Below are 21,691 nucleotides of genomic sequence, written 5' to 3' on the forward strand. Positions count from 1 at the left end.
CTCTGGACATTCCACAGGCGCCTCTGGGGAGGGGTTCCCTCTGGCCGGGGTCTGGGCAATCTCTCCATCAATCACGGCTTGCAGCCCTCCTTCCCAGTATTCTATCATCAGCACACTAAAAACAGGATTGTTTTTTCTGGTTTTATTTTTAATATTAATATTCTCACACAAAAATCACCGAAAATAGGGGTAGGACTGGGAAGACCCCTCTGCCCCTGGGGGCAGAGAGACAGTGCAGTGCGAGGGGCGGGACCGTACCCCCCCCTCCGCAGCCCCAGCACGGAGGAGGAAAAACTGACAACACGAAAATAAAGCCCCGGAGGAATTCTTCCCGGGGTGTCCCTGCCCCAGGGAGGCCTGGGCTGTTTCACACTGAAAAAGAAAAGGGCGGGGCGCAAGGGGAAGGTCCGTGTTTTTAAAATTGGCCGGGGCTGGGAAGGACGGGGTTCCTTTTCCTCATAGTTCTTTCTTTAAAACCTTTAAATTTTTTTATTTTATTTATTTTTTTACAAAATACCATTTCAGTTCCCACTTCTTCCCCTACAGTACAGGAGTCGCTCACCCTCAGGCAGGGCTGGGGTCGGGTCGGATGGGGCGAGGAGGGTCTGGTCCAAGAAAGTGCAGGACGTAGGGGAGGGGAGCGGATTTGAGCACCATGAGAGCCCGGCTGGAGCCGTGGACGGGCGGAGACGGGCGGGCCAGGCCGGCCCGGACACACTGGGGCGCAGGGAGAGCCCTGCGGCGGGCGGCCCTGGAGGGGTGGGTGGGATAGTTTGGGGGGTGCGGGGGGTCGGGTTTTCCCAAAAATGAATAAATAGGTGAGTGGGACTGTTATAAATTAAAAACAAACAAAAAAACAAAATACAAATCATAACCAAGTGAATAAACAAGAGACATGTACAGGGATCACAGCTAGCATTGGGAATAAAAAAGGAGGTTCTGAGGGAGGGGTAAAGCCCATAGAAAGAATCTCATTAAAATCCCCGGCTGCCGTCACATTTATGTACATACACGAGCCGCGTGCATCTGCGCCGGGCAGGCGGCGGGCAGGCGTGAGGGAACCCGTATTGACCCCCGCCGCCGCCGGAGCCTGGTCCTTGTGTCTGTTGCTAAAAAGGCCAAAGTCGGTGAGAGGAGGCGCTGGTGGGCGAGGGGCTGCCAGCCCCCTCCCCCGTCTCCCTTTATTTTTTTTTTTTCCTTTTTTCCTCATATTTGTTTAAAAAAATTTTTTTCTTAATAAATTAAGTGAAGGGGAGCTGCCAATGGGGTGGAAGGGCTGTGCCCGTCCCCCTTCCCGGCCAGAGGCGGGACCTAGGTCCAGCCCAGGCCTGTGCTGGTGACCCCGCGGCGCCCTGCAGGCCGGCAGGAGGGCGGGGCATCCGGCCTCACCGAGACGTGCTGGCGGGGGCCTGCGGGGAGAAAGCGGGCGGGGGGCTCAGGCGTGGGTCGGCCCACCCCGGAGCCCGCCCCCTCGGGGCCCGCCCGACGGCCCGCCCCGCGCCGCTGCGCGGCGGCCTCACCAGCGTGAAGGCGTCGTAGGCCTGCGCCAGCTCCTCGGTGCGGTACTGCTCCAGCACCACCACGCCCTGCAGGCCCGCGCTGCGGCGGCGGGCACAGGCCTCGCAGTGCACCAGGTAAGTGTTGCGGCTGCCGTTCTCGCTCGTCACGAACAGGATGTTGAACACCTCCACCTGGGGCAGAGGCGGGGCGGTCACCGGGAGGAACGCCCTGGGGGCTCCTTTCTCCCAGGAAGGAGGGGAGGGAAGCGGCCCACTCACGTCGCACTCGTTGCAGTAGTAAGCAGGCTCGTCCTTAACCCGGCCCTGGTAGGCGATTTTCTTCCCTGCCCGCACTAGGCTCTCCCGCTGCACCTGGCAGTGCTTCATGGACTGCAGGAGGCAGAACCTGGGCGGGGGGGAGGGCGAGTGGTGTAAGGTAGGGCTGCTAGCAAGGCGGGACCTGGCCCTCATTTACTGGACCCCTTAACATTTCATGTGCGTTTTTATCTGTTTGGGCCACTGTCGAGCAACATTCCGTGGAGCAGGAACCGGGTCACCTGCTCCAGCACTGTAACACCGCAGGGCCATGAGTAAAGAGTGGAGAGCAACGGGGAATGGGGTTGCATTGTCAGGCAGAACAAGAGCAGGACCAGGTCTGGTGGAAACGGGCTCCCTCTCAAGTAGGACCCTCACTTGATCATCTTGAACAAATCGGGGTCGCTGATTTTGACGGTGCGAGCCACGTTCCAGGACACGTGAATCATGGGCACAATGGATTTGACGTTCTTCACCTCGTTCCACTCATATCGTTCCAGGGCCAGCTGGTATTGATAGGCTGTGGGCCAGAAGCAGTCACTACAGGATTCTCAAACAACTCCCAGCTACTCGGACCCCAGCCCCTTCCCTCACAGCTGGCTGCCCTCCTCTCCCCCGCCACGAGGCTCCAACCCCCTCACCCCTGAGTGTCTCTGCACCCCACCCTCTCACCGGTGAGGGGCCCAACGTTCCAGGCGATGTTGTTGCACCAGCCAGTGGCCTGCACCCAGTGCACGGTCCCCGCGTTAATCCACACGAGGTCTCCAGGGCGCTGCACGAAGCGGTACACGGGGATATTGGAAGCATAGAGATCGTCCAGGATTGGCCACCAGGAACCTGTCAGGTAGTCCACACCGTGCCTGTGGGGTGGCCACAGGGTCAGATGGAAACCTGGGGACTCAGAGATGGGACATGGGGGGTGGGCCTAGTGTGTGTGTGTTGGGGGGGCGGGGGGGGGCCGCACCGGTCGCAGAAAGCGCTGATGGTCTCCCAGTAGTGTTCATGCACCGCGAACCACTCACAGTCGCCTGGGCCTATGTTGATGTTGACAGAGCAGAAGTTGTTGTTCTCTTGGTGGCCTGCAGGGGGCAATAGAGAACGCCGTGGCTGGCCTAGCCGAGCTGAGCTCCTTCCCAAGGCCACCCTTTGGCCCTCATTGGCTGAAAGCAGCACCGACACCAGACCCGCCCCCAGCGCGCATTCTGCACCTGGCGTTCGGCTGCCGGGGACCTTCATGTACAGCTGTACCGTGTTCATGCCCAGAATCGTGTGGCCCACGTGGCTCAGCATGTTGCCGGTAGATGTTACCCGCATGAAGGCGGGCAGCTTCAGCAGCTCCTGCAGTTGTGGCTTCCACCTGCGGCGGCGAGGGAGTCAATAAAAGTGAGAGGCTATCCCCGCCCTGCAGACCCATCAGCAATCCTGCCCCAGCTTTGCTGGCCTCAACCCCACTGACCGCTTGGCATCAGACAGGTCGATGTTGGTGCCAAACTTGATAATGTGATGGTTCTTCGGATCTGGTGTGCTGCTGTGGGGGTGAAGGGCACACATTGGTGGCGAAGCATGGGGAAGGGAGTAAAGTCACCACAGGAACGGGCATACTGTACGGTACCTAGGAGGCGTTCCTGTGGTGCTGTCTGGTTCCTCGGACTCCTCATCCTCACTCTCCTTCTCCTCCTGCGTGGCCATAGGCTGAGTCAGCCACCTTCCAGGAGCCCTCCCTCAGCAGCCCCACTCCAAGTCCCCTGATCCGCATCCCTGCCTCCCTATGCTTGCCTCTCACCTGTAAGGACTCCTGAAATGAGGAGGCCTGGTACTGCGCATACTTGGCAATGGTGGTATGGGAACGGGAACTCTCACAGGGCCAGATCTGTCGCGTGCCTGTCAGATCCCAGTTCTCATCCGAGGGCTGCTGCACCTGGGTGCGCACCTCCACGGTGTGCTCACCACTCGCCTCCACCAGGGTCTTGGTGGAGAAGAGGCCCAAGTCTGCACGGGAAGGAGGAGCAGGGTGTCGGGGAGGAGGCAGAAGGCAGGGATCGAGGACCCAACTCACTCTGTCCCTTCTTCCTCCTCAAGCCTCTGACAGGCTGGACACTGGCTTCACAGAGGTAAAGCCAGGGAACAGGCAGCACCCCAGCCCCACAGGAAGCTGGGAAGGTTGGCCATCCCTCATCAACCTCCTCTCCTGCTGCTGCTCTGAGCTCCAGTTCCTCCACCAGTCCTCAGGTATGCACGAGGCCACATGGGCACAGCACTTGGCACATAGTAGGTGCTTAATGAGTGACAGATTCTTTAAGCTATCATTAGATGCAATGAAAGACTTAAGTCAAGTGAGAGCCTAGAGCGTGCTTTGAGTAACTCAGTAGAAGGAAAATATATGGGTATAGAGCAGCGGTTCTCAACCTGTGGGCCGCGACCCCTTTGGCGGTCGAACGGCCCTTTCACAGGGGTCGCCTAAGACCATCCTGCATATGAGATATTTACATTACGATTCATAACGGTAGCAACATTACAGTGATGAAGTAGCAACGAAAATAATTTTATGGTTGGGTCCCAACATGAGGAACTGTATTTAAAGGGCCAGAAGGTTGAGAACCACTGGTATAGAGGAAACAAGACTGATTTCTATATTTCCATATGGTTCCCTCTACTTTTATGTGTTTGAAATTTTGCACAATAAAGGTTGAAAAAGAGAAGCCTCAAATCATGGGTCTTCAGGGGTACTCTATAATCTATTCTTTTCATCCTTAATCACCAAGAAAACTAAAAATGACTAACCAGGCCCTGAGATATATCCCTTTCCCACTTGCCTACTGTTGGAAATACAGATGCGAGAAAAGCCTGAGGCCAGCTCACCCATCACTCAGAGCATCCTTCAAATATAGCCTCCCTATGACTAAGGAAAGCTCACTATAGCCACTATCCTGGATCTTCAAGAGTGGGGGCTCTCAGAGTCCCAAAGCCCCAAATCCTTGCATCCCTCCCCCACTTTTCTGTCCCCCACACTCACTGAGCCGCAGGGAACCTGCCAGGCCCCGGATCACGGTGATGGGATTTCGAGGGTCTGTACAGAACTGCAGCAACACTGGTGAGAAGGCGTCCCGTTTGCTCTCCAGCTGAGGGACGACCAGAAGACAGGGCTAGATCAGAGCCCTGTCTCAGGCTCAGCGCACCCCAACAGCCCCCAACACTGGCACTGAACCCTCTGGCGGGGGCACACATACATAGATGCTGGGTGTGGGTGGGTTGAGTTTTTCCCGGGGCAGCTTCTCCTCTGTGTTGATCTTCGGCTTCACAGACTGGGCAGGGGAAAGGTAGGACTCTCTAAACTTCCCTTTCACCTTGGCATTCCTGTGGGAGGACAATGAAATGAGGACAGAAATAGGGTGATGGGGGAAGGGAGCCTCCCCCTGGGCCAGGCCAGCAGCCTCATGGGTGCCAGTCCCTCACTCACTTGCTGGCACGCACGACGTCGGCAGCACAGTGGCTGATGGTGAGGTCCGCCATGCGCAGCCTCCGCTCTTCCACCTCCGAGGCGATGAAGGTCTCCTTGTCACCACTCTCCACCTTGATCAGCCGGATCTTCAGCTCCTTGGGAGGCCCTTCACTAAGTGATCGCAGCTTCAGCATATCAGCCCGGCTGACACCCGGTGGCCCTGGAGCTTCCTCACGAGACTTCTTCCCAGGGACAGGGGCTGACGATGCAGGTGCGGGCTGAGCAGAGGGTGCAGGAGCCGGTGGAAGGGCCGGAGCTGTGGGTGGCTTAGCCTTTGAGGCCCCACCGGTATCAGGCCGGGCCTTCTCACGACCCTGGATCTCCTCACTCTGCAGGTCCAGGTTCCCCAGCACGCGGCGACTCTTTTCTTTGGGGGCCTTGGCCTTGGCCTTGACCCTGCCCTCGCGGGGCCGCCGACCCACCATGTCCTTACAGGCCCGCCTATGCCGCCGGTGCTCCTTCTGATGTTCCTTTTGGTGCTCCTTCTGCCGCCGCTTACTGCTCCCTGGTCCTGTCACTGCCACCGCCCCACCACCCTCCTCCTTCGCCTGGGCAGGAGGCATTAGTCGCTCAGTTCCACTGTCCACTGGGTCTGCCGTGTCCACAGGGTCTGCTGTGTCCACTGGGCCTGCTGGGTCTGTGGCACTCCAGCCCACTCGCTCCACAAGGGTCTCACAAGCCCGACTGATCTCTTCTAGCACCTCAGACTCAGAGCGAGCAGGGGGCAGAGGCAGGGGCGGGGGCGGCGGGACAGGGGTCATGGGGCCCAGGGCTGGCTCTTCGCCTGCCCTGTGCTCCCGGACCCAGGGCCCACCTGAGGTAGAGAACTGAGATGATGAGGAAGCAGAGGACTTTGGGGAACCCTGGGCACTAGGGGCTGCTGAGGTGGGGGGGGGGACAGTAGCACCTGATGGGGGACTTGGGGAACACTGAGTGCTGGGCAAGGGCCCAGGACGGGTAGAAACCGCTGCTCCTGTCCCCCGGTAACAGTACTTTTGTCCCTCCAGCACAGAGGCCAAGGATTTGAGCAGGCTGGCTGGGCTGGCTGCTGGGGGTAGTGGGGGTGGCGGCGGCTGTGGCTGGGGGGGGAGAGGGAACTTGGCTAATGGTGGTGGTGGTGGTAGAGCTGGTGGTGGCTTCTTCTCCTGTTCCTGGGTGGCTGTGGCTGTGGCTGTGGTGGTGGTGGCAGCGGCGGCGGCAGTGGCAACAGCAGTGGTGGTTGGGGCTGTGTCAGCGGAGAATGGAGGCTGCAGTGATACAAAGGGCTCCTTTAAGGAGGGTGGAGGGGCTCCGCCTGCCTCCTGTTGTTGCTGCTCCTCCTCCTTTCGAATGGACTCATCCAGCATTTTCATGATGTTGGCCAGCCCATCAGGCAGGATCTTGAATTCAGCGGGCTCCTCAAACTGGTCCTCCGGCAGGGTAGAGGGAAAATCAAAGAGTCGTGCACCTCGGGCAGGCAGTTCCCCAACCGTTGGCGGCACAGGCTGGGGGGCTTTATTCAGGGGGCCTGGGGATGGCCCTGGCCCCACCTCGGGGGTCTTTGGGAAGGAGATCCTGGGCCGAGGGCTCTCCGGGCGCCTGAAGCTTCCTGAGGTATTTTGGTGGCAAGAGGAGGGAGGGGCTGGAGGCAGGGCAAGAGTTAGGGGTGCAAGAGGTGGGTCCTGGGGGCTCAGTGTTGGGCTGGGGGGCCGGGAAAGGGGGTCCATACTTCTGGCCAAATAGGGAGGTGGGGGGAAGGATACAGGCCCAGTAGGGCTGCTGCTGTGGCTGCCATTGTTGCTGCTGCTGCTGGTGGTTGGGGGAGTAGGAGGGATGTGCGAATCCTGAGTGCCCACAGAAAAACGGGGGGCCAGAGGCCCCAAGAAGCCCTCACGGTGCGGGAAGGGCTGTGGATGAGGGCGAGGGCGTCCCTCTGCCCCGAAGAAGAGATCCTCTAAGATCTCTCCAGCCTCACGGGCCGACCGGCAGGCTGGGCCCTTCAGCCAGGCAGGGGGTTGTGGAGGGCGTGAGAGGCGGGGACAGGGGGGTGGAGGAGGTGAGGGAGGGCCAGGTGGTAGGGATAGGTGGGGAGTGGCAGCAGGAGCTGCCAGGAAAGGTTTCCGACCACTATGTGTCGAAGGCCCCAGGCGGCCTTGGTGAGAAGCGACCTCCAGCGTGGGAGTTTGGTAATGGTCAGCGCCGGGCTATAAGTGAAGGAGAAGGTTGGTCAGAGGTCTGCTGGAGTCACCTTAGACAAGCTCCCACTGATCGCCCCACTCCATCTTCCCGCTCACTCACAATGCCTGGGCTCGGCTCCATGCCCCGGAGACCGTTGTTGCTGCTGCTGCTGCTACTGCTGCTGGTGGTGGTGCCGGGGAGGCCGGGGGGCCGGGAAGGGGCGTAAGGCACGCAGGTGGCGGTTGCTGCTGGTGAAACGCTGGAGTCCATCCGCGACCTCTGAACTCTGCTCTCTCTAAGGTCACTTCCGGGGGGACGGGTGGCAGGCGGGCAGCCATGGCTCTCTGCTCCTGGGGGGCGGGGACCTGGGCCTGGGGGTGTACCCAGGACCAGCCGGTGGCCAGGGGGTTGCGCAGTATAGGTTGGAGCTGAGTATGGATATGGGTGAGACAGCGAGTGCCGCTGGTCCTACGGGAGACAAACGAGGATACTGAGTGAAGAATGGAGGACACAGGTACTTGCAGGTAAGAGATGAAGGTCAGCAGACAGTTGCTCACTTGGCGCTCTGGGGGTGCTGAACCCTTGCGCTCGGGGCCCCAGGCATCTCCATGCAAGGTACTCCACAGCCCTGGCTTGGCCAGCTGAAATGGAGAGCTGGTGGCTAGGCTAGGCAGGGGTGGTGGTGGTGGTGGTGGCGGTGGCGGTGGTGGTGGTAATGGTGGTGGTGGCAGCGGCAGCCCTGGGGGAAGGCCAGTCTGGAAGAAAAGGGGGTGTGAGAATCCCATTCCTTGCCCCAGTCCTCCCACTCACTGCCCATCGGCCCATATACAACCATACCTGCTCAGAGTTGCAGCCTCTCCTGCGCTTGCCTCCAGGGCTGAGGCCCTCCTCCCCTGAAGGGCCTGAGAGTACTGCAGGAGGCACCGGCTGCACCACTGGGGGTTCAGCGGCTCGCTTCACTGGGGGACCCCCCCGCTTGGCCCCATAGTTCCGCTTGTGCTGAGGACAAAAAGAGAGGAGAATGGCTCAGGTGCATACCTGGCCCAGCCCTCCTCCCTATCCCAGCCAGCCCTGGTCTCACCTCAATGTGCAGCAAGTTCCATACTTGCTCCAGGGGGGGCAGGACCTTGGCTCGGTGCTGGCAGGAACCAGCATGAAAGTTCCAGAGCTGGGCCTGGAGAGGTGGGGGAAGGGTATAGGGGACAGGGCAGAAGCAGGCGTAAGATGAAGGCACTGAGCCAGAAGGCACAATCCTTGCCTATTATGTCTCGCCCCATCCCACCTGCTGTAGTCGGCCAATGTGGGGCCCCAGCTCAGCCAAGCTCCCTCCATATCGAAGGGCGCTGTGGTAGCAGCGTATGGCCTCCTCACTGTCATGCTCGGACTCGTACAGCTGCCCGAGCTGCTCCCACAGCCCCGGCTGGGCTGGCTCCCGGAGCAATGCCTGCACACAGCCATGCAAGGATTCCAGCTTCCCGTGGAGGGGTCTTGGAGTGGGTGTCCTACAGAGCAGAAGGGGTTGGAGAGGGGGAGTGGTCAGGGTTGGAGGAACTCTTTTAAAGCCCCAGCCTTATCTCCCATCCCCAGCACCTTTAATCCTCACTCACCCTGGAACATAATATGGTTTGTTGGGGTGCCCAGAGCTACTGCCATGTGAAGGGGGTAGGGGAGCAGAGAGTGGGGACTGCCCGATGCTGGCAGAGCACCTGGAGAGAGAAGGTGTCTGTTAATGAACATCAAGATGGAGCAGAAGTGTCCCTGCCCAGGAAGGAGGTGACAGGGGGACTAAGAGGAAGCAGCTGAGGACTGCACTCAGGCCCACAGAATGGCAGAAACCCAGAGAATGAAAGAGATTGAGGGGCACAGGAGATGGGAAGACAAATTCCTGGAAACAGAAAGATGGCCCAAGTTCTCACCTGCCTCCAGGCAGCCATGCGCTACGAGGAGGGGGATGGGGCGGGCAGGAGCTCCACGCCCCAGCACAGCTCAAGCCCCCAAGGGCAAAGGCTTCCCGTGCAGCGCGGGCCCCTGGAGGGTCCACTGCCCGATGCATCCAGCCTGAGTCAGGGAAGAGATGATGTTCTTACTGGAGGCATAGCCTGAGCTGCCTGTATACACACTGCCAACCCAGCCATAGTGTTTCCCTTACCAGGTCAGCAGTGGCCCCAGGAGCCCTGGAGATCGGGCACGGCCCCCTGCCCCAGCTCTCTGGGGGGATGGTCCCAACTCCAACCGCTCTGACAGGAGAGCCCACTGCCCCCGGGGCCGCCCAGGGCCTTTCACAGCCAATTCTACAGAGAGGAGGAGGCAAAGGGTGACGTTAGCGGGCCAAACACAGTGGGAGTGCTGGGGCTAGGTTCAGCTCTGTCGCCCGCGCAGGGAGCCAGGACTTGGCTTTCCCTGAGGGTAGGCCCACCGGGCCTAAGGCGCCCCTACGGGCCCAGGAGAGTGGCTCGGAACCGGGATGAGTAGCAGCGACCGGGATGGCCAGTAGGGAGCCAACAGTCAACGCCGCAGCTGCTTACCCGGCCTCCGTGGGAGCGTCCTCTGACAGCCTTGGCGAGCTCCAGGAACCTGGCCAATCACAGGACTCCCTCTCTGCTCAGAAAGCCAATCATAACCCACGTCTCCGCCTCGGTAACAGCCTGCCCAGGACCAATGGGAGCGAGGTTAGCCTGGCCGCGGCGGGCGGGGGGAGAGGGGCGGTGGAGCTGGACAGACAGGCTCGGCCCCGGATGACCCCGACGTGACCCGGCGGCTACCTACCTAGGGTCTCCATCTCGGACCGGACACTCGGGGCCAGCGGGGCCTGTGACCGCGTAGGTCAAGGCGGCGAGTCGCACGCCCGGGCCGGCCTGGGGGACAGCGCTCCCCGCCAGTCCCACGCACCCACAGAGCCGCCTGTGCTCCCTGCTAGTCCGCCCGAGATGCTCGCTGGCCGCCCCGCCGCCCTAGGACCGATGGACCGCAGACAGATGCACAACGCAGACAAAGCACCGACCGCCTTCCGCTCGACACCTGCCCAGCGCCTGACCTCCCCGCTCCGAGCGCCCCTGGCACCGCCGGGCCAGTCACGGCGGCGTCGGCACTCACACCCGCCCGCGCCGCGAACGGAGCGCTCCATTCCCCACGCCCGACCGCGTCCCCAGCCCCGGTCCAGCTCCCGGCCTCGAGCCCAGTACCTTCAGATGCTCCACTTCTGGCTGTCTTCAACACCCACCGACCCCCAAAACCCAACCCAACTTCTGAAAAGTCGCGCACCCCGGTCCCCAGTGGCACTTCTCGCGTGGCTCCGGTATCCTCTATGCCCTTCCCCGCCGGGGCCACGCGGTTCCCCACGGCCCACGTGGCCCCCGCCCCCCAAGGGAGGGGGGATTTCGGGGGTTGCCCGTGACGTGGCCACTTGCGCAGCGGAAGCGGCGTGTGTAAGTGTCCTGGGGGGGGGGTCCTTGGGGAGGGAGGAGGGCGGGGCCCGACAGGCGGTGACATCACCCTTGTCCCACTCTCACCACCCACTCCCTTAAAGAACCCAGAACCAGTTTCACTTCCTCCTTCACGCCGGGGGTGCCCCCCCCCCATCCCTTCCCGTCCGTGCTGGCTCGACCACAAAGGACGCAGTGCTCCCCTTTCCTGGGCACCTTCCCTTTAGCCTCGGTTCCTCCTCCTCGCCCCGAGACCCTGGGATCTCGGTCCCCGCGCCGCCTCCTCTCCTACCCTGCGTTCCCTCAGGTAGGGAGCCGGCTCCATTCCTAGGATCGGTCCATTGAGAGTCTAGAGTACAAAGAGCTGCGAGTGTCGAGTACAAAGCGGCGGGGGCGGGGCCAGCGCTCCAGCTGGAGCTCGAGCCGGGCAGGAAGCCGGGGGAGAGCGAGCACCCCGGGGCTGGGGGCGGCTGGAAAGTTCACCTTCGCTAGAAGAGTCTGCGCTGCGGGGAAATTTCCACCCAGCCCACAAGGGCAAGTGGGTTTCTGGTTAAAACAGTCCTCCCTCCACAGGGCACGGTCGCCTGTTTGCATGCAGCGCTTGGACCTCCAGGTCCCAGCGTGCCACTCCTGCCAAGCCCTGGCGGGCGCTGGGCCCCTCTGCCGTTCACGTGCAGTTTTCTGCCAGAACTCACTCTCTTCCCCACCCAGCCTTCCGTTCGGTCACCCAGCCCGGGGGCAAGGACTGCGCTTCCCTGGCCGGCTGCCCCTCCCTCCATGTCGAGGGATCCACGGCCCAGACATGGGAAAACGGGGAGCCAGGGGTCCAGATATCAGAGGCACAGATCCCCGCTTGGGAAGTGGTGCCCTGGGCGCTGCCAAGTTACCAGGAAACGCAGCTTCCCCTTCTGCGATGATGACACTTCCCCTTCACCACTTCCCCTTTCCCACGGGGAACTGACTCAGCTTTCCCTAAATCCGCGAGCCCAGTCCCCGAGCCCCTTCCCACCTTGACCCCCACCCCCACCCCGCCGGCCGCCGGAACTCAAAACACAACAGCCCTCACTTGAGGGCAAAAACTTCCTGTACTCTGGACACCCCGCGGATCCTGGTCCCCACGGCAGACGCCTGACTCCCCCTCCGCCCCCCTCCCGAGCCCTCCCTCGGGGTCTGATTCAGGCTTGAGGTGGGGGACCGTGAGTCACCCTGAAAACCTTGCCCTGTTCCCACTGACTCAGCCCCCGCCTCCCTGAAAACACAGACACACAGTCATTGGCAGACACAACTCAGCCCACACACCGCTCACCACGGGTCCCGCGGAATTTCCCCTCTCGCCGTCCCCACGACGGCCCCTCCCTGCGCCCGGCGGCCCCGACGCCGCGCTCACACCTGTTCCTCAGGCGTCCACTCTCACCTCCACTCTCGCTTTGGGGAGGATCAGCCCTCCCCGACTCCCAGTGTCTGTACTAACCAAGGGGAGGGGACAGCCACAAGGACGCCGAGAACCCTCGACCACAGACGAGAGGCAGAAGCACGCGGCCAAAGCCAGGCTGGGCATACAGGGCGCTTGGCAGACATTCCAGCCTCTCCCGCCGGACCCACGGTCCCGGGCGCCCGCAGCTCACAAAGGGTTAATTCCTCTCCAGCCGACGCCACGCCCTCTCCATCCGGGCACTCCCGGCTCAGATTAGCTCCGCCCCCTCCATCCGGGCTCCGGACTCGGGGACTTTAACCGACCCCCTCCCCCTAGAACCCCGAGAGAAACCCACTCCATCAATCACACCCACTTAACTCTCTCCGGCCTTGAATCCCGAGAAGCCCCTCCACGCACCGCTCCGGCCGCGCGGGACGCGGCGTCAGGGGCCAGAGGGCCGCCCACGGACTCACGTGCTGCCCCAGGCAGACCCCTCACGCAGGGCTTCACCGCGCAGGCCGGCAGCAGACACGCTGCACGCGCGCAGGGGGTGCCCGTCCCGGACCCCGCCGCACCCCGCTCCTGCCAGGCCTCCGCCTGCCCCGGGGAAGCGAGGGGGTCCAGGCTCGCTTCTTACCTGGGGAGGGGGAGGGGAGGGCCGCCGGCTGGGGCTCCGCGGTGACTCAGCCACCCGGGCAGGCCGCCCGCTCGGGATTCCCTGCTCCAGCCTCCCTCGCCGCTGGCCCCTCCCCGCCCCCCACCGAGGAGTGACAGTGCCGGCCCCGGCCCGCCGTGTGTCACTGCGAGCCTTGTGTCTGCCCTGACTGGACCGCTGTGCTCGCCAGTCTGTCCGGGGAGGTTGGCTCAGCGCGGGTCCCGTGTGTCTGTGCACCTGCATATCTGTTCATCTCGCCTTCCGAGCCCGTGTCTGACGCGTTCCTGTCATCATGCCTGTCTACAGGGCTCTGCGCAGCTGTCTCTGTCTGTGTGTCTGCCTGGCTCCTGGCTCGGTCTTTTGTCTGGGTCTGCCTCTGCATCACTTTCGTGATCACGTGTGTCTGCACATACCCTTCTGGGTCTGCCTTCATGTTCCTGAACAGTTAGGGAAACGCCAGAGCAGGCTGACCTGTTCACTCCTCCCCTCACTACCCTGAATCCCAACCTCCTGCAGGATCAGTGATCCTTCTGTCTGACAAGTATCTGGGGGGCTGTCCGCCTTCTATCAAGTTCTGTCCTTTTCCTCAATATCCTTGCTTATCCTCCAGCTCCCTGGGGCTCCCATTATGATCATTGCTCGCATTTACTGAATACTTATTACATGCTAGGCACTGTGTTAATCACTTTCTATACATTTTTAAAACTCTTCCCCAAAATCTGATGTAGGAGTTACTTTTATGACTGCATTTTAGAGATGAGGAAATTGAGGCTCAGGAAGGTTAGGTAACTTGGTCAAGGTCATTCTGCAAGAGAGTGGAAGAGCTGGGCTTCTTTCAAGAGCCTCATTCTTACCACCCTCCCATAATGCCTCTGTCCTAGTCTCCCTCTGTTGGTTTTATCCTCACAGGCCCTTTCCTGTGTCAGCCTGCCCCTCAGCTCTATCCCAGATTACCATCCCAAATGCCTCATGTCCTCTACAGAAGGTGTGGGGAGGAGGCTGTGCAACAGATCTCAGAAGCCATAGGTTTCCTGGCCATGACGCTCATTCAGTTAACACATTCTTTCAACACAATTCCACTGAGGTACCCCAATGTGCAAACCACCTTGCCAGAGATATAGAAAAACAAACAGTCCCACTCAAAAATTCAGCCAGTAATGGGGAAGAGCAAAGCCCATTCAGGGAACTTAAGTCCCTGCCGTAGGTACTATCTTCTCTCCTACAGAGGAATGGCAGATGGATCAGGACCCCAGGCTGAGAACTGGCAGGAGAGAAGCAGCAGAGGAGTAAAAGTTAGGGTGTGTGTGAGTGGGGGCAAGTGCTATAGCGCAGTGGGGAGAGAACAGAACAGCGGGGATCTGGACGGAGTGGTGAGATGCCAAGACTGCCACAGCAAGAGCAGGTTGTTGTAGCAATGGTCTCCAGTATCTCTCCAAATCCACAACTCTTCTAGGGGCAAAGTCCTGTCCTCGCACTCCCAGGAAAAATCCTTCCAGTGTATCTCACCTCTACTTTCCAGTTTGCAAACCCTAGCTTAATGCAATTCAATAAGCAACTGAGTTACAGCACTAGGGGGAGGACTTTTTGGTGGCAATGGAGAGACTGGTGAAGTACAGGGCTGAACCACTCACAGGCAACAGAGGGGAGCACCATAAACTAGGAAGGCTGAACCACTGGAGCAGGAGCACCATGGTGAGGGATGCTTGGAGGAGTGGGCATGATCCAGATCAGCGGTCGCCAACCAACCTTTTGGACCTCCCGGACCAGGACCACCCGTTGGGGCCCGCTGATCCAGATCATACCACTCTTCAAGCATGGGGTGCTGAATGGACTGCTGGAATAAGGTGGGGTGTAGTGCTCAGGGGTAGGACTTACCAGATGGAGTTTGGTGTGCCCTGTCTCATTGGAATCAGTGCCCCAAAAGTGGGGTGCAGCAGACCACAGTGGGTGAGGTGGGTGGTACTATGGGGATTGCATGGTGCCTGGGGGAACCTAAAAGAGAAAAAGCCAGTTAAAGATGGGTGCTCCCAGTCTGGAGAGTTTCCCTGTGCTCTCTGTGCCCTTACTGAGAAACCTAGCTCTGGTGATCAGATGGGATGGGAGAGTCTGTTTCCCAGGGCAACCAGAAATGCCATAGCCAAAGTGGTCCCTCCAGCCTTCCCCTTTAGGAAGCGTTCTGCACTTGGGGTAAAGGAAGCATGCTATAGTATCTGCATAAGTGGTCATCCAACCCAAGATCTCTCTTCTGAGTGGACCCTCCTGCTGAGAGGCCCTAGCCCCCGAGTAGGCCCAGTTACCCTTGACATCTGCATCCTAGTCACCTTCAATCCTGGCCCCAGGCAAGCCAATCCTCTCCCCTCAGCTCTGTCTCCTCCCTAGCCTTATCAAGACACCAGTCAACCCCACCCTCTGGACTCTGCCCCCTCCCCTTCCCCCAGGCGGGTGCAGGCAGGTCTCCTGAGCAGCACAGGTGGCCAGACTAGATGAACAGGCCCAGCAGGGAGAAGCCTTCCTCCTTAGCAAGGACTGTGACTCTGGTCCTGGGTCTGGAAGTGGCCTCTGCTGCAAGCCTCCCTTCTAGCCCACCCCTCAAAGCCATATCCTGTTTCCCCATCGCCTCCTTCCTCTTCTGTGTGGCCCAAGAACACGATAGAGGCCTACTCCCTTCTCTCCTAACTCTGAGACAAGCTGCGTCTTTTAGCATATCTTTTAGCATACGTCTAAGGCCAAGAATCAGGTGTCCATCCAGGGATCAGACCTAAGTCTGCCCTCACCTCAAACTCACTCCTCAGGGGTCTATGTTTTCTGTTCCCTTAGCCACAGTTCTCTGCCCTTAAGGACCCAGATTCTTAGGCTCTCAGTCCAGTCCCTCCATTCCCTGGCCTTCCAGCCCCCATTCTTCCCCTGCCCCAGGGACTCAGGCCTCCAGCCCCCAGCCTCCATGATGCAATGTGCTGCAAGCTGCCTGGGCTGCTGATGACACTGCCCCCAGGGAGGTGCTATTTCTGACCCAAACAAGGCCCCTCACTGGACCAGGGCAGTGGTCAGCTGCAGTCTAGGGAGGCCAGGCTGGCAGGTTGCTTCTGCTGGAGAAGGGAGCTTGAGGCTGGCACCCTCCAGGACAGGGACACTCAGAATGTGGAACCAGGGAGAGAGAGGGGGAAAAAGAGAGACAGACAGACAGACAGACAGACAGAGGTCTTTACTATTGTGTATGTGATTCTGTTGGAGGGGAAGGGGATGCTCTAGTCTGGAGAAAAAGGAGTGCCAGGCCTTAAGGACAAACTAAGAGGAGGCATAAGGGGCAGCCAAGGGGGTCAGTGGTGGGTGTATGGGTGTCTGGACACCAGAGTGGGGGAGGGGCCAACAACCATTTAAAGGGCCAGCCCCAGAGCTTTAATCCCTCACCAGCCCTGGCCAGAAGCCGGAGGCTGTAATTCATCTGTCCAACAGCTGGGGTGGGTGTGTTTGGGGAGGGGGGGGCATGTGGACTGGGAGAGGGAGCTGGGGGAGGGGCTGGGGCTTTCTAGTGCAGAGCCAAACAACAAAAGGGGAAGCTGAAGGACCAGCGCCAATGTGCCCAAGCCAGGCTGCTGACCTGCAGACCCGCCCATGGCCCTAACCTGGTGACCCACAGGCTCTGTAGTTTGGACTTTATGACTCTTGGTCCAAGAGTCCAGGAACCCAAAAGTGGGCCTTGGAGAAAGGCCAGGATGAATGCCCCTCCGGGGCAAGCTGTCACCCCTCCTGGCACTTTCCCAGCCGCAGCAGCCCCAGATCTGACAGGCCCCACAACAGACTCAGCCTCAAATGCCCTGCTCTTCGGCCAAGCCTCTCCAGACATGGCCTGCCTGCTCCCCAGCTCCCCTTCCTGCTGGCACGGGGTGGCAGCGGCCACACCAAGACTGTCCCTTTAAATCATTACCACCCCTGATTGTGTGGACTAACCCAGGCCCCTGCCCCCCCAGGCAAGCAGCCGGCCACCCCCTCCCCACCACGAGTCCGCAGAAATGTGAGGACCATTTAAAGGGACAACAGAGGCAGCCCGGTTGCCAACCACCCCCTCGCCCCGCGCGCACACACACACTCACAGCCCCTCTCCCAAGCGACACACAGCCTTTGCCCCACAAAAGGCCCCCCAAATTCCGGTTCTCTCCCCACCCCTAGAGACTGCTAGAAGGAAAAGGGGGGCCAGAGTTGGGGCGGGGAATTGGGGGAGCCAGAAAAAGACAGGGACCCCCCTCCTTCCTTTAGAGCCCCAGGGGACAGGTCAGAGGAAAGCAAAGCCCAGAGAAGCAGTGAAACAGAGCCCCAAAGGTGCCCCGGGCAGACCTGGGGCGCACAGACTGTCGGGCGAGGGGAAGGGAGTCGGGCTGCACGAGACCGCGGCGCGGCCAGCGGGCGACAAGCCCAAGTCGGGGAGATGGAACAAGGAGGGCCAAGGAAAGAGAGGCATGGCCGGGGGAAAACGAGGAGACGGAACCGGGGAAAGGGGTCATCCGGGAAGGAGTGAAGGAAAATCCGAGCGGAGAGGGCAAGTCAGGCCTGGGTTACCTGCTGGGTGTCTGTCCCCCGGCGGTGCCCCCGGAGTCCGGGTGGGGAGGGGGGAGCAGCAGGGGGGGAGTGGGGGCTGGGGGGCGGGGGAGATGGTCCCTCCTCTGCCTCCTGGGCCTGCCCCAGCGCTAGCAGCCTCTGCCTCCCTCCCTCCTCCTCCCCGTCCCTGAGTCCCGGAGTCAAACAAAGAACTGTAGCAGGCTCTCCCCAACCCCCTCCCTCCTCCTCCTCCTCCTCCTCCTCGTCCTCCTCCTCCTCCTCCTCCTCCACCTCCTCCTCCCTCCCCTCCCTCCCCACCAGCAGGCTCCCTCCTCCCTTCCGGTCTCTTCCTTTAACTACCCGCCCGCCCCCAGCCCCCAGCACTAGTCTCTCTCCACTCACCCACCCCAACATTTTACACACCCCTCAGCCTAGCCCTGTCCCCGAAAAGGAAACTGTGGAGTTCCTTTGCAAATTGAAAGGCTCCAGAGAACAACATAGGGAGGGGACTGGGGTCTTGCTCAAAAGTCAAGAACCCTAATACAATTATTTTATTTTCACGGCCAGAGGAATCGTCTTAGCTGTTTCTTCTCCAAGAGGAGGAAAAATAAACCTAAAGAAAGCAAAACAAATCTGACTAAAGCCTTCATCAAATAAAGTGCACAAAGCCGTGGAAGCGAATGCCCAGTCGCCTCCCCACCACCACCACCACCACCACCACCAAATGAACACCAACTCTCCGCTTCTCCCTGAAGGACTCCTACGGTACTGGCCAGTTCAAAGCAGGCCTACCAACTTGAATAAGAAAAATAATAACTCACCCCATTTAGCAATAAGCATTTCACAACAAGCATTCGTTCAGTGTTCATTTTGTGCCGGGCACTGTGCTAAATGCTATGCGTAAACTACCTCATTTTTTCATCCTCCCAACTGCCTAGAAGGAAGGGACTCTATTGATATCTAAATTTTCTAGATTAAGAATATGAAGCTCAGAGATGTTGTGACCTTCCCAAGTTCCTATAGCCACGAAGTGGCAGAGCTGGGAATGGAACGAAGTCTGGTCTGACAGCCCAAGCTTCAAGGTATATAAAAAGAGAAACCAATTTTTCCCCAGGACTGTAACCAGCCCCAGGACTTCACCGACAAGGGCAGCCATAGCTATCAACGGAGTCCTCCTCCCTTAAGAGAAAGCCCCACCCACTCACACATGATAAACACACTGACCTTTCAATCTAGTACTATTTCTTGGCCCTTCTCCTCACAGTTGAGGGTGGAGGTGGGGGTGCCATTGATTAAGGTCAGAGATGAGCTGGTGTCAAGTGAATCCTCCAGACCACACACAGCTCTCCTCCTGGGGGGCAGCTGTCCTGCCACCACTCACACTTCAACACAAAATGAACGCTGAGCACGAGGACACTGGGCGATGCGGGAGATGGGAACCTAAAAAGGCATCCGGGAGGCTCCCCCGGGAGAGGAGGGGGCCGGGAGGGGAAGCTCGCCTGTGCCCATCGAGGGGAAAGGGACCGAGACTTCTCTCAGCCCAGCCAAGGGGCTTTGCACCACCCCACAGCCGTGCCCTCACCCTTACAAAACTCCAGGCCAGGGTTTCCCACCTGCTGGATGCTAAGGCCCAGGGAAGGGAAAGGGGGAAAAGATGGCACGGGGCTGGATCTGAAATTGGGGCAGAGGTGGGGGGCCGGAATGGAGAGGGGAGGCGGCCTCATTGCCTGGCAACAATTCCGGGGCACGTGCACTGGTGACATCATCGCAGGCCGCCTCGAACACAGACCCTGGACACCCAGAGGTGGAGAGGGGCCGCCGGCTGAGCTTCTTGGAAAACGGCTTTAGGGATTCTGGGAGCCCAACAAGGAGAGGAAGGCGGAAGCGGGACCCTCGCCTCCGGCTCCTGCTTTGATCGCTTTTACCCTCGGTTCGGCTCCAACCCCGGGGACTCGGGCCTCTCGGCTCCACCTCTCCACCTCCGGCCCTGACCTCCCAACCCACATATCTCCGGAGCCCCGGAGCCCCGACACGCCTCTCGGAGAGGCCGCGGGTGGGAGGCGGGAGGGTGGGGCGGGGACACCGGGTCCCGCGGGGCGCCGGCTCCCGTCAGTGGGAGCCCGGTGCCGCTGCGGGCCGCCAGCCGGAATCTGTCTGGGTCCCAGCTCGCCTGCCCCTCCCCGCGCGGTTCCAGGGCGGAGTCTGCGGAGTTGAAACCAGGACACGGCGAGAGGAAGAGTTATATAACCGGGAGAAGCCGGGGAGGACGAGTGGGAACGGGCACCAGCGGCCCGCGAGGAGGCGAGGGAGGTGCCAAGAGCACCGAGACCAGGAAGGAGGGGAAGGATTCGGGTGCCTCTCGAAGGAGAATTCAAGCGAAGGAAGGACACGATGGCCGGGGAGGCACCAGGGCCGCCCGGGGCTTCCCCGCAGGGCCCGCCCCCGCCACCCACCCGCCGCCGCTGGGCCTGAGCGACTGAAGCCTCGGGAAGGGGCGCCGGCACCCGTTCGGTTCCTCCCGGGGAGGCCACCAAAGCCAAAGTCCGGGAAGGCGGCGGCGGGACTTACGGGGCCGGAAACCACAGCTCCGCCCTGCCCACCACCTGGGAGAGGGGGCGCCGGCTGCGAGGCTGGTGGGAGACAGGCAGCCGGCCGACCCCACCCCCGCTGGGCATTACTGGCCCGAGACCTCGAGGACGAGGGCGGGCGGACCCAGACGTCTGGGTCGGGAGGCGCTGCGGGGCCCAGCCCAACGCTGCCCCGCAAACAGTCTCCGGGGGGACGGGGCGGCGCGCGGGCCCGTGGCGCAGGCGCGGGGGGCGGATTCCGACGCGTGCGGCGGCGGGAGGGGCAGTGGGCGCGAGCGTGTGGGAGTGCACGTGCGGGTCCCCCGCAGCTGCCCCAGCCGCTCCCCCCTCGGCCCCGCCCCTCGCCCTCTTCCCGTCGCCGTGCAGCGCCTCCTCCGCATTGGCTGCCAGGGCTCTGACGTCAGGGACGTCCGCTGGAGCGGATTGGGCGGACTCGGGAGTTCGGGAATCTGGCTCCGCAGTCCAGCTCTCCAGTTACTCTGGCAACAGGGTAAGCCACCCGGCGCGGGGGGAGGAGAGAAGGGGAGCGGAGCTCAGCGCCGAGCCCGGGTCCCTCCCCACCTGACACCCGCCGGATCCATTTTAGTGCCAACTCGCTGCCTCCCCTCCTTCCTCCCAAACTCTGGCCGTCCCGAGAATCAGGCATCCTGCCCTCGACCCCCGTCCCCCATGCTCGCCGACTCCCACCCCGAGAGACAGCCACAAACCACAGCGACCGGCAGCGAATCTGAGTTGCTTAGTAACCAACCCGCGTGCCCCGGGAGGCGGAGACTGAGTCCCGAGCCGGGGCGGAGATGACAGGAAACCCAAAGAGCACCTCAGCCCACCTTTCCCTCGGCTAGGGAGGGGGCGCGGCTGCTTTCAAGGCCCGGTTCCCACCTCACGCCCCTCGGCTCGGGCAACGCGTCTCGCCCTCGCCATCTCGTGGCGACGCCGGGAAGGTCAAGCACAGAATCGGGCTGGGAACGGGAAAGGGCACAGCGAGGCAGGACCAGGGATGACGAGGCCGAGGGATGAAGATATAACCACCCATTCGTGGAAAGTACTGGGAGGAACTCCAAGTGGCCCCGGGACCGGAGACCCAGCCCGGCCTAGCCACGTCCGACCGCCAAGGCCATCTCACTGACCTGTCTGCAAACTCTGACCTTTAGCTGGGGCCGCCCCGCCCTGTCTTCGAGAAGGGGAATCCCAGCCCGAGAGGGACGGGGAGTCCTTTCGGGCCCTCACAACACCCGGAACCAAGCCGTCTGCCCCTTGGCTCTCCCCGCACCCGCCCTGCTCTGTTCTAGGGCACCCGGGTGTCCTGCGCCCGTCTTCTTCCCAGTGCCTTTGCCGAGACCCAGAAGTCCATCCCCAGCTCTCCTCTGCCCGCGACTCAGGCGTCCCGCCCGCCCTGGGAGGAGATGGTTTCCCTCTTTCCAGACGCCCTCGCGGCTCCCCGTTACCTGATTCCAGGTGTCCCAGGTGTTCAGGTTCCCCGAGGTCTCCCAGGGGGTCGAGCGGCCCCCCCCTCTCCCAGGTCGGGGCTGGGGGGGCCGCTCCGCCCCGTGGCGCAGTTGGATTTTCCAACACAAACACCGCCCCCCAACCCCGCCCCCTCCTCCTGGTC

General features: G+C 61.0%; 1 protein-coding gene across 10 annotated transcripts; it reads right to left on the reverse strand.

The window, feature by feature from the left end:
- Positions 1 to 127: 127 nt before the first annotated feature.
- Positions 128 to 21,662, reverse strand: KDM6B (lysine demethylase 6B). Of its 10 annotated transcripts, none has more exons than XM_059668729.1 (24): positions 21,528 to 21,662; positions 14,837 to 14,953; positions 9,996 to 10,115; positions 9,620 to 9,761; positions 9,387 to 9,528; positions 9,078 to 9,176; positions 8,753 to 8,972; positions 8,552 to 8,644; positions 8,308 to 8,469; positions 8,028 to 8,225; positions 7,591 to 7,938; positions 5,272 to 7,496; positions 5,042 to 5,168; positions 4,828 to 4,933; positions 3,598 to 3,803; positions 3,427 to 3,491; positions 3,271 to 3,339; positions 3,023 to 3,171; positions 2,779 to 2,893; positions 2,487 to 2,674; positions 2,193 to 2,334; positions 1,779 to 1,905; positions 1,521 to 1,691; positions 128 to 1,409 (listed from the first exon to the last, which is right to left on the reverse strand). In XM_059668729.1, exons 5-24 carry the CDS (start codon positions 9,521 to 9,523, stop codon positions 1,386 to 1,388), a joined length of 4,971 nt encoding a protein of 1,656 aa, XP_059524712.1. In that variant the 5' UTR covers positions 9,524 to 9,528; positions 9,620 to 9,761; positions 9,996 to 10,115; positions 14,837 to 14,953; positions 21,528 to 21,662; the 3' UTR covers positions 128 to 1,385. The 10 variants fall into 10 exon arrangements, with proteins under 10 accessions (XP_059524712.1, XP_059524711.1, XP_059524703.1 ...); XM_059668728.1 differs by having other exon boundaries at positions 3,271 to 3,342; XM_059668720.1 differs by having other exon boundaries at positions 128 to 1,691; positions 3,271 to 3,342.
- Positions 21,663 to 21,691: the final 29 nt, after the last annotated feature.

Source organism: Myotis daubentonii, chromosome 16 (genome assembly GCF_963259705.1).
Source record: "Myotis daubentonii chromosome 16, mMyoDau2.1, whole genome shotgun sequence".
In the NCBI taxonomy this organism is placed as follows: Eukaryota; Metazoa; Chordata; class Mammalia; order Chiroptera; family Vespertilionidae; genus Myotis; species Myotis daubentonii.

Bases quoted from the DNA above. Each gene is read 5' to 3' on its own strand.
- KDM6B (XM_059668720.1), bottom strand. From the start codon at position 9,523: ATGCATCGGGCAGTGGACCCTCCAGGGGCCCGCGCTGCACGGGAAGCC. The intron at 2,894-3,022 runs GTGCAGAATGCG...TGCCCCCTGCAG, and splicing joins CCCCGGCAGCCGAACGCCAG to GCCACCAAGAGAACAACAAC. The intron at 2,335-2,486 runs GTGAGAGGGTGG...TCTGGCCCACAG, and splicing joins GAACGTTGGGCCCCTCACCG to CCTATCAATACCAGCTGGCC.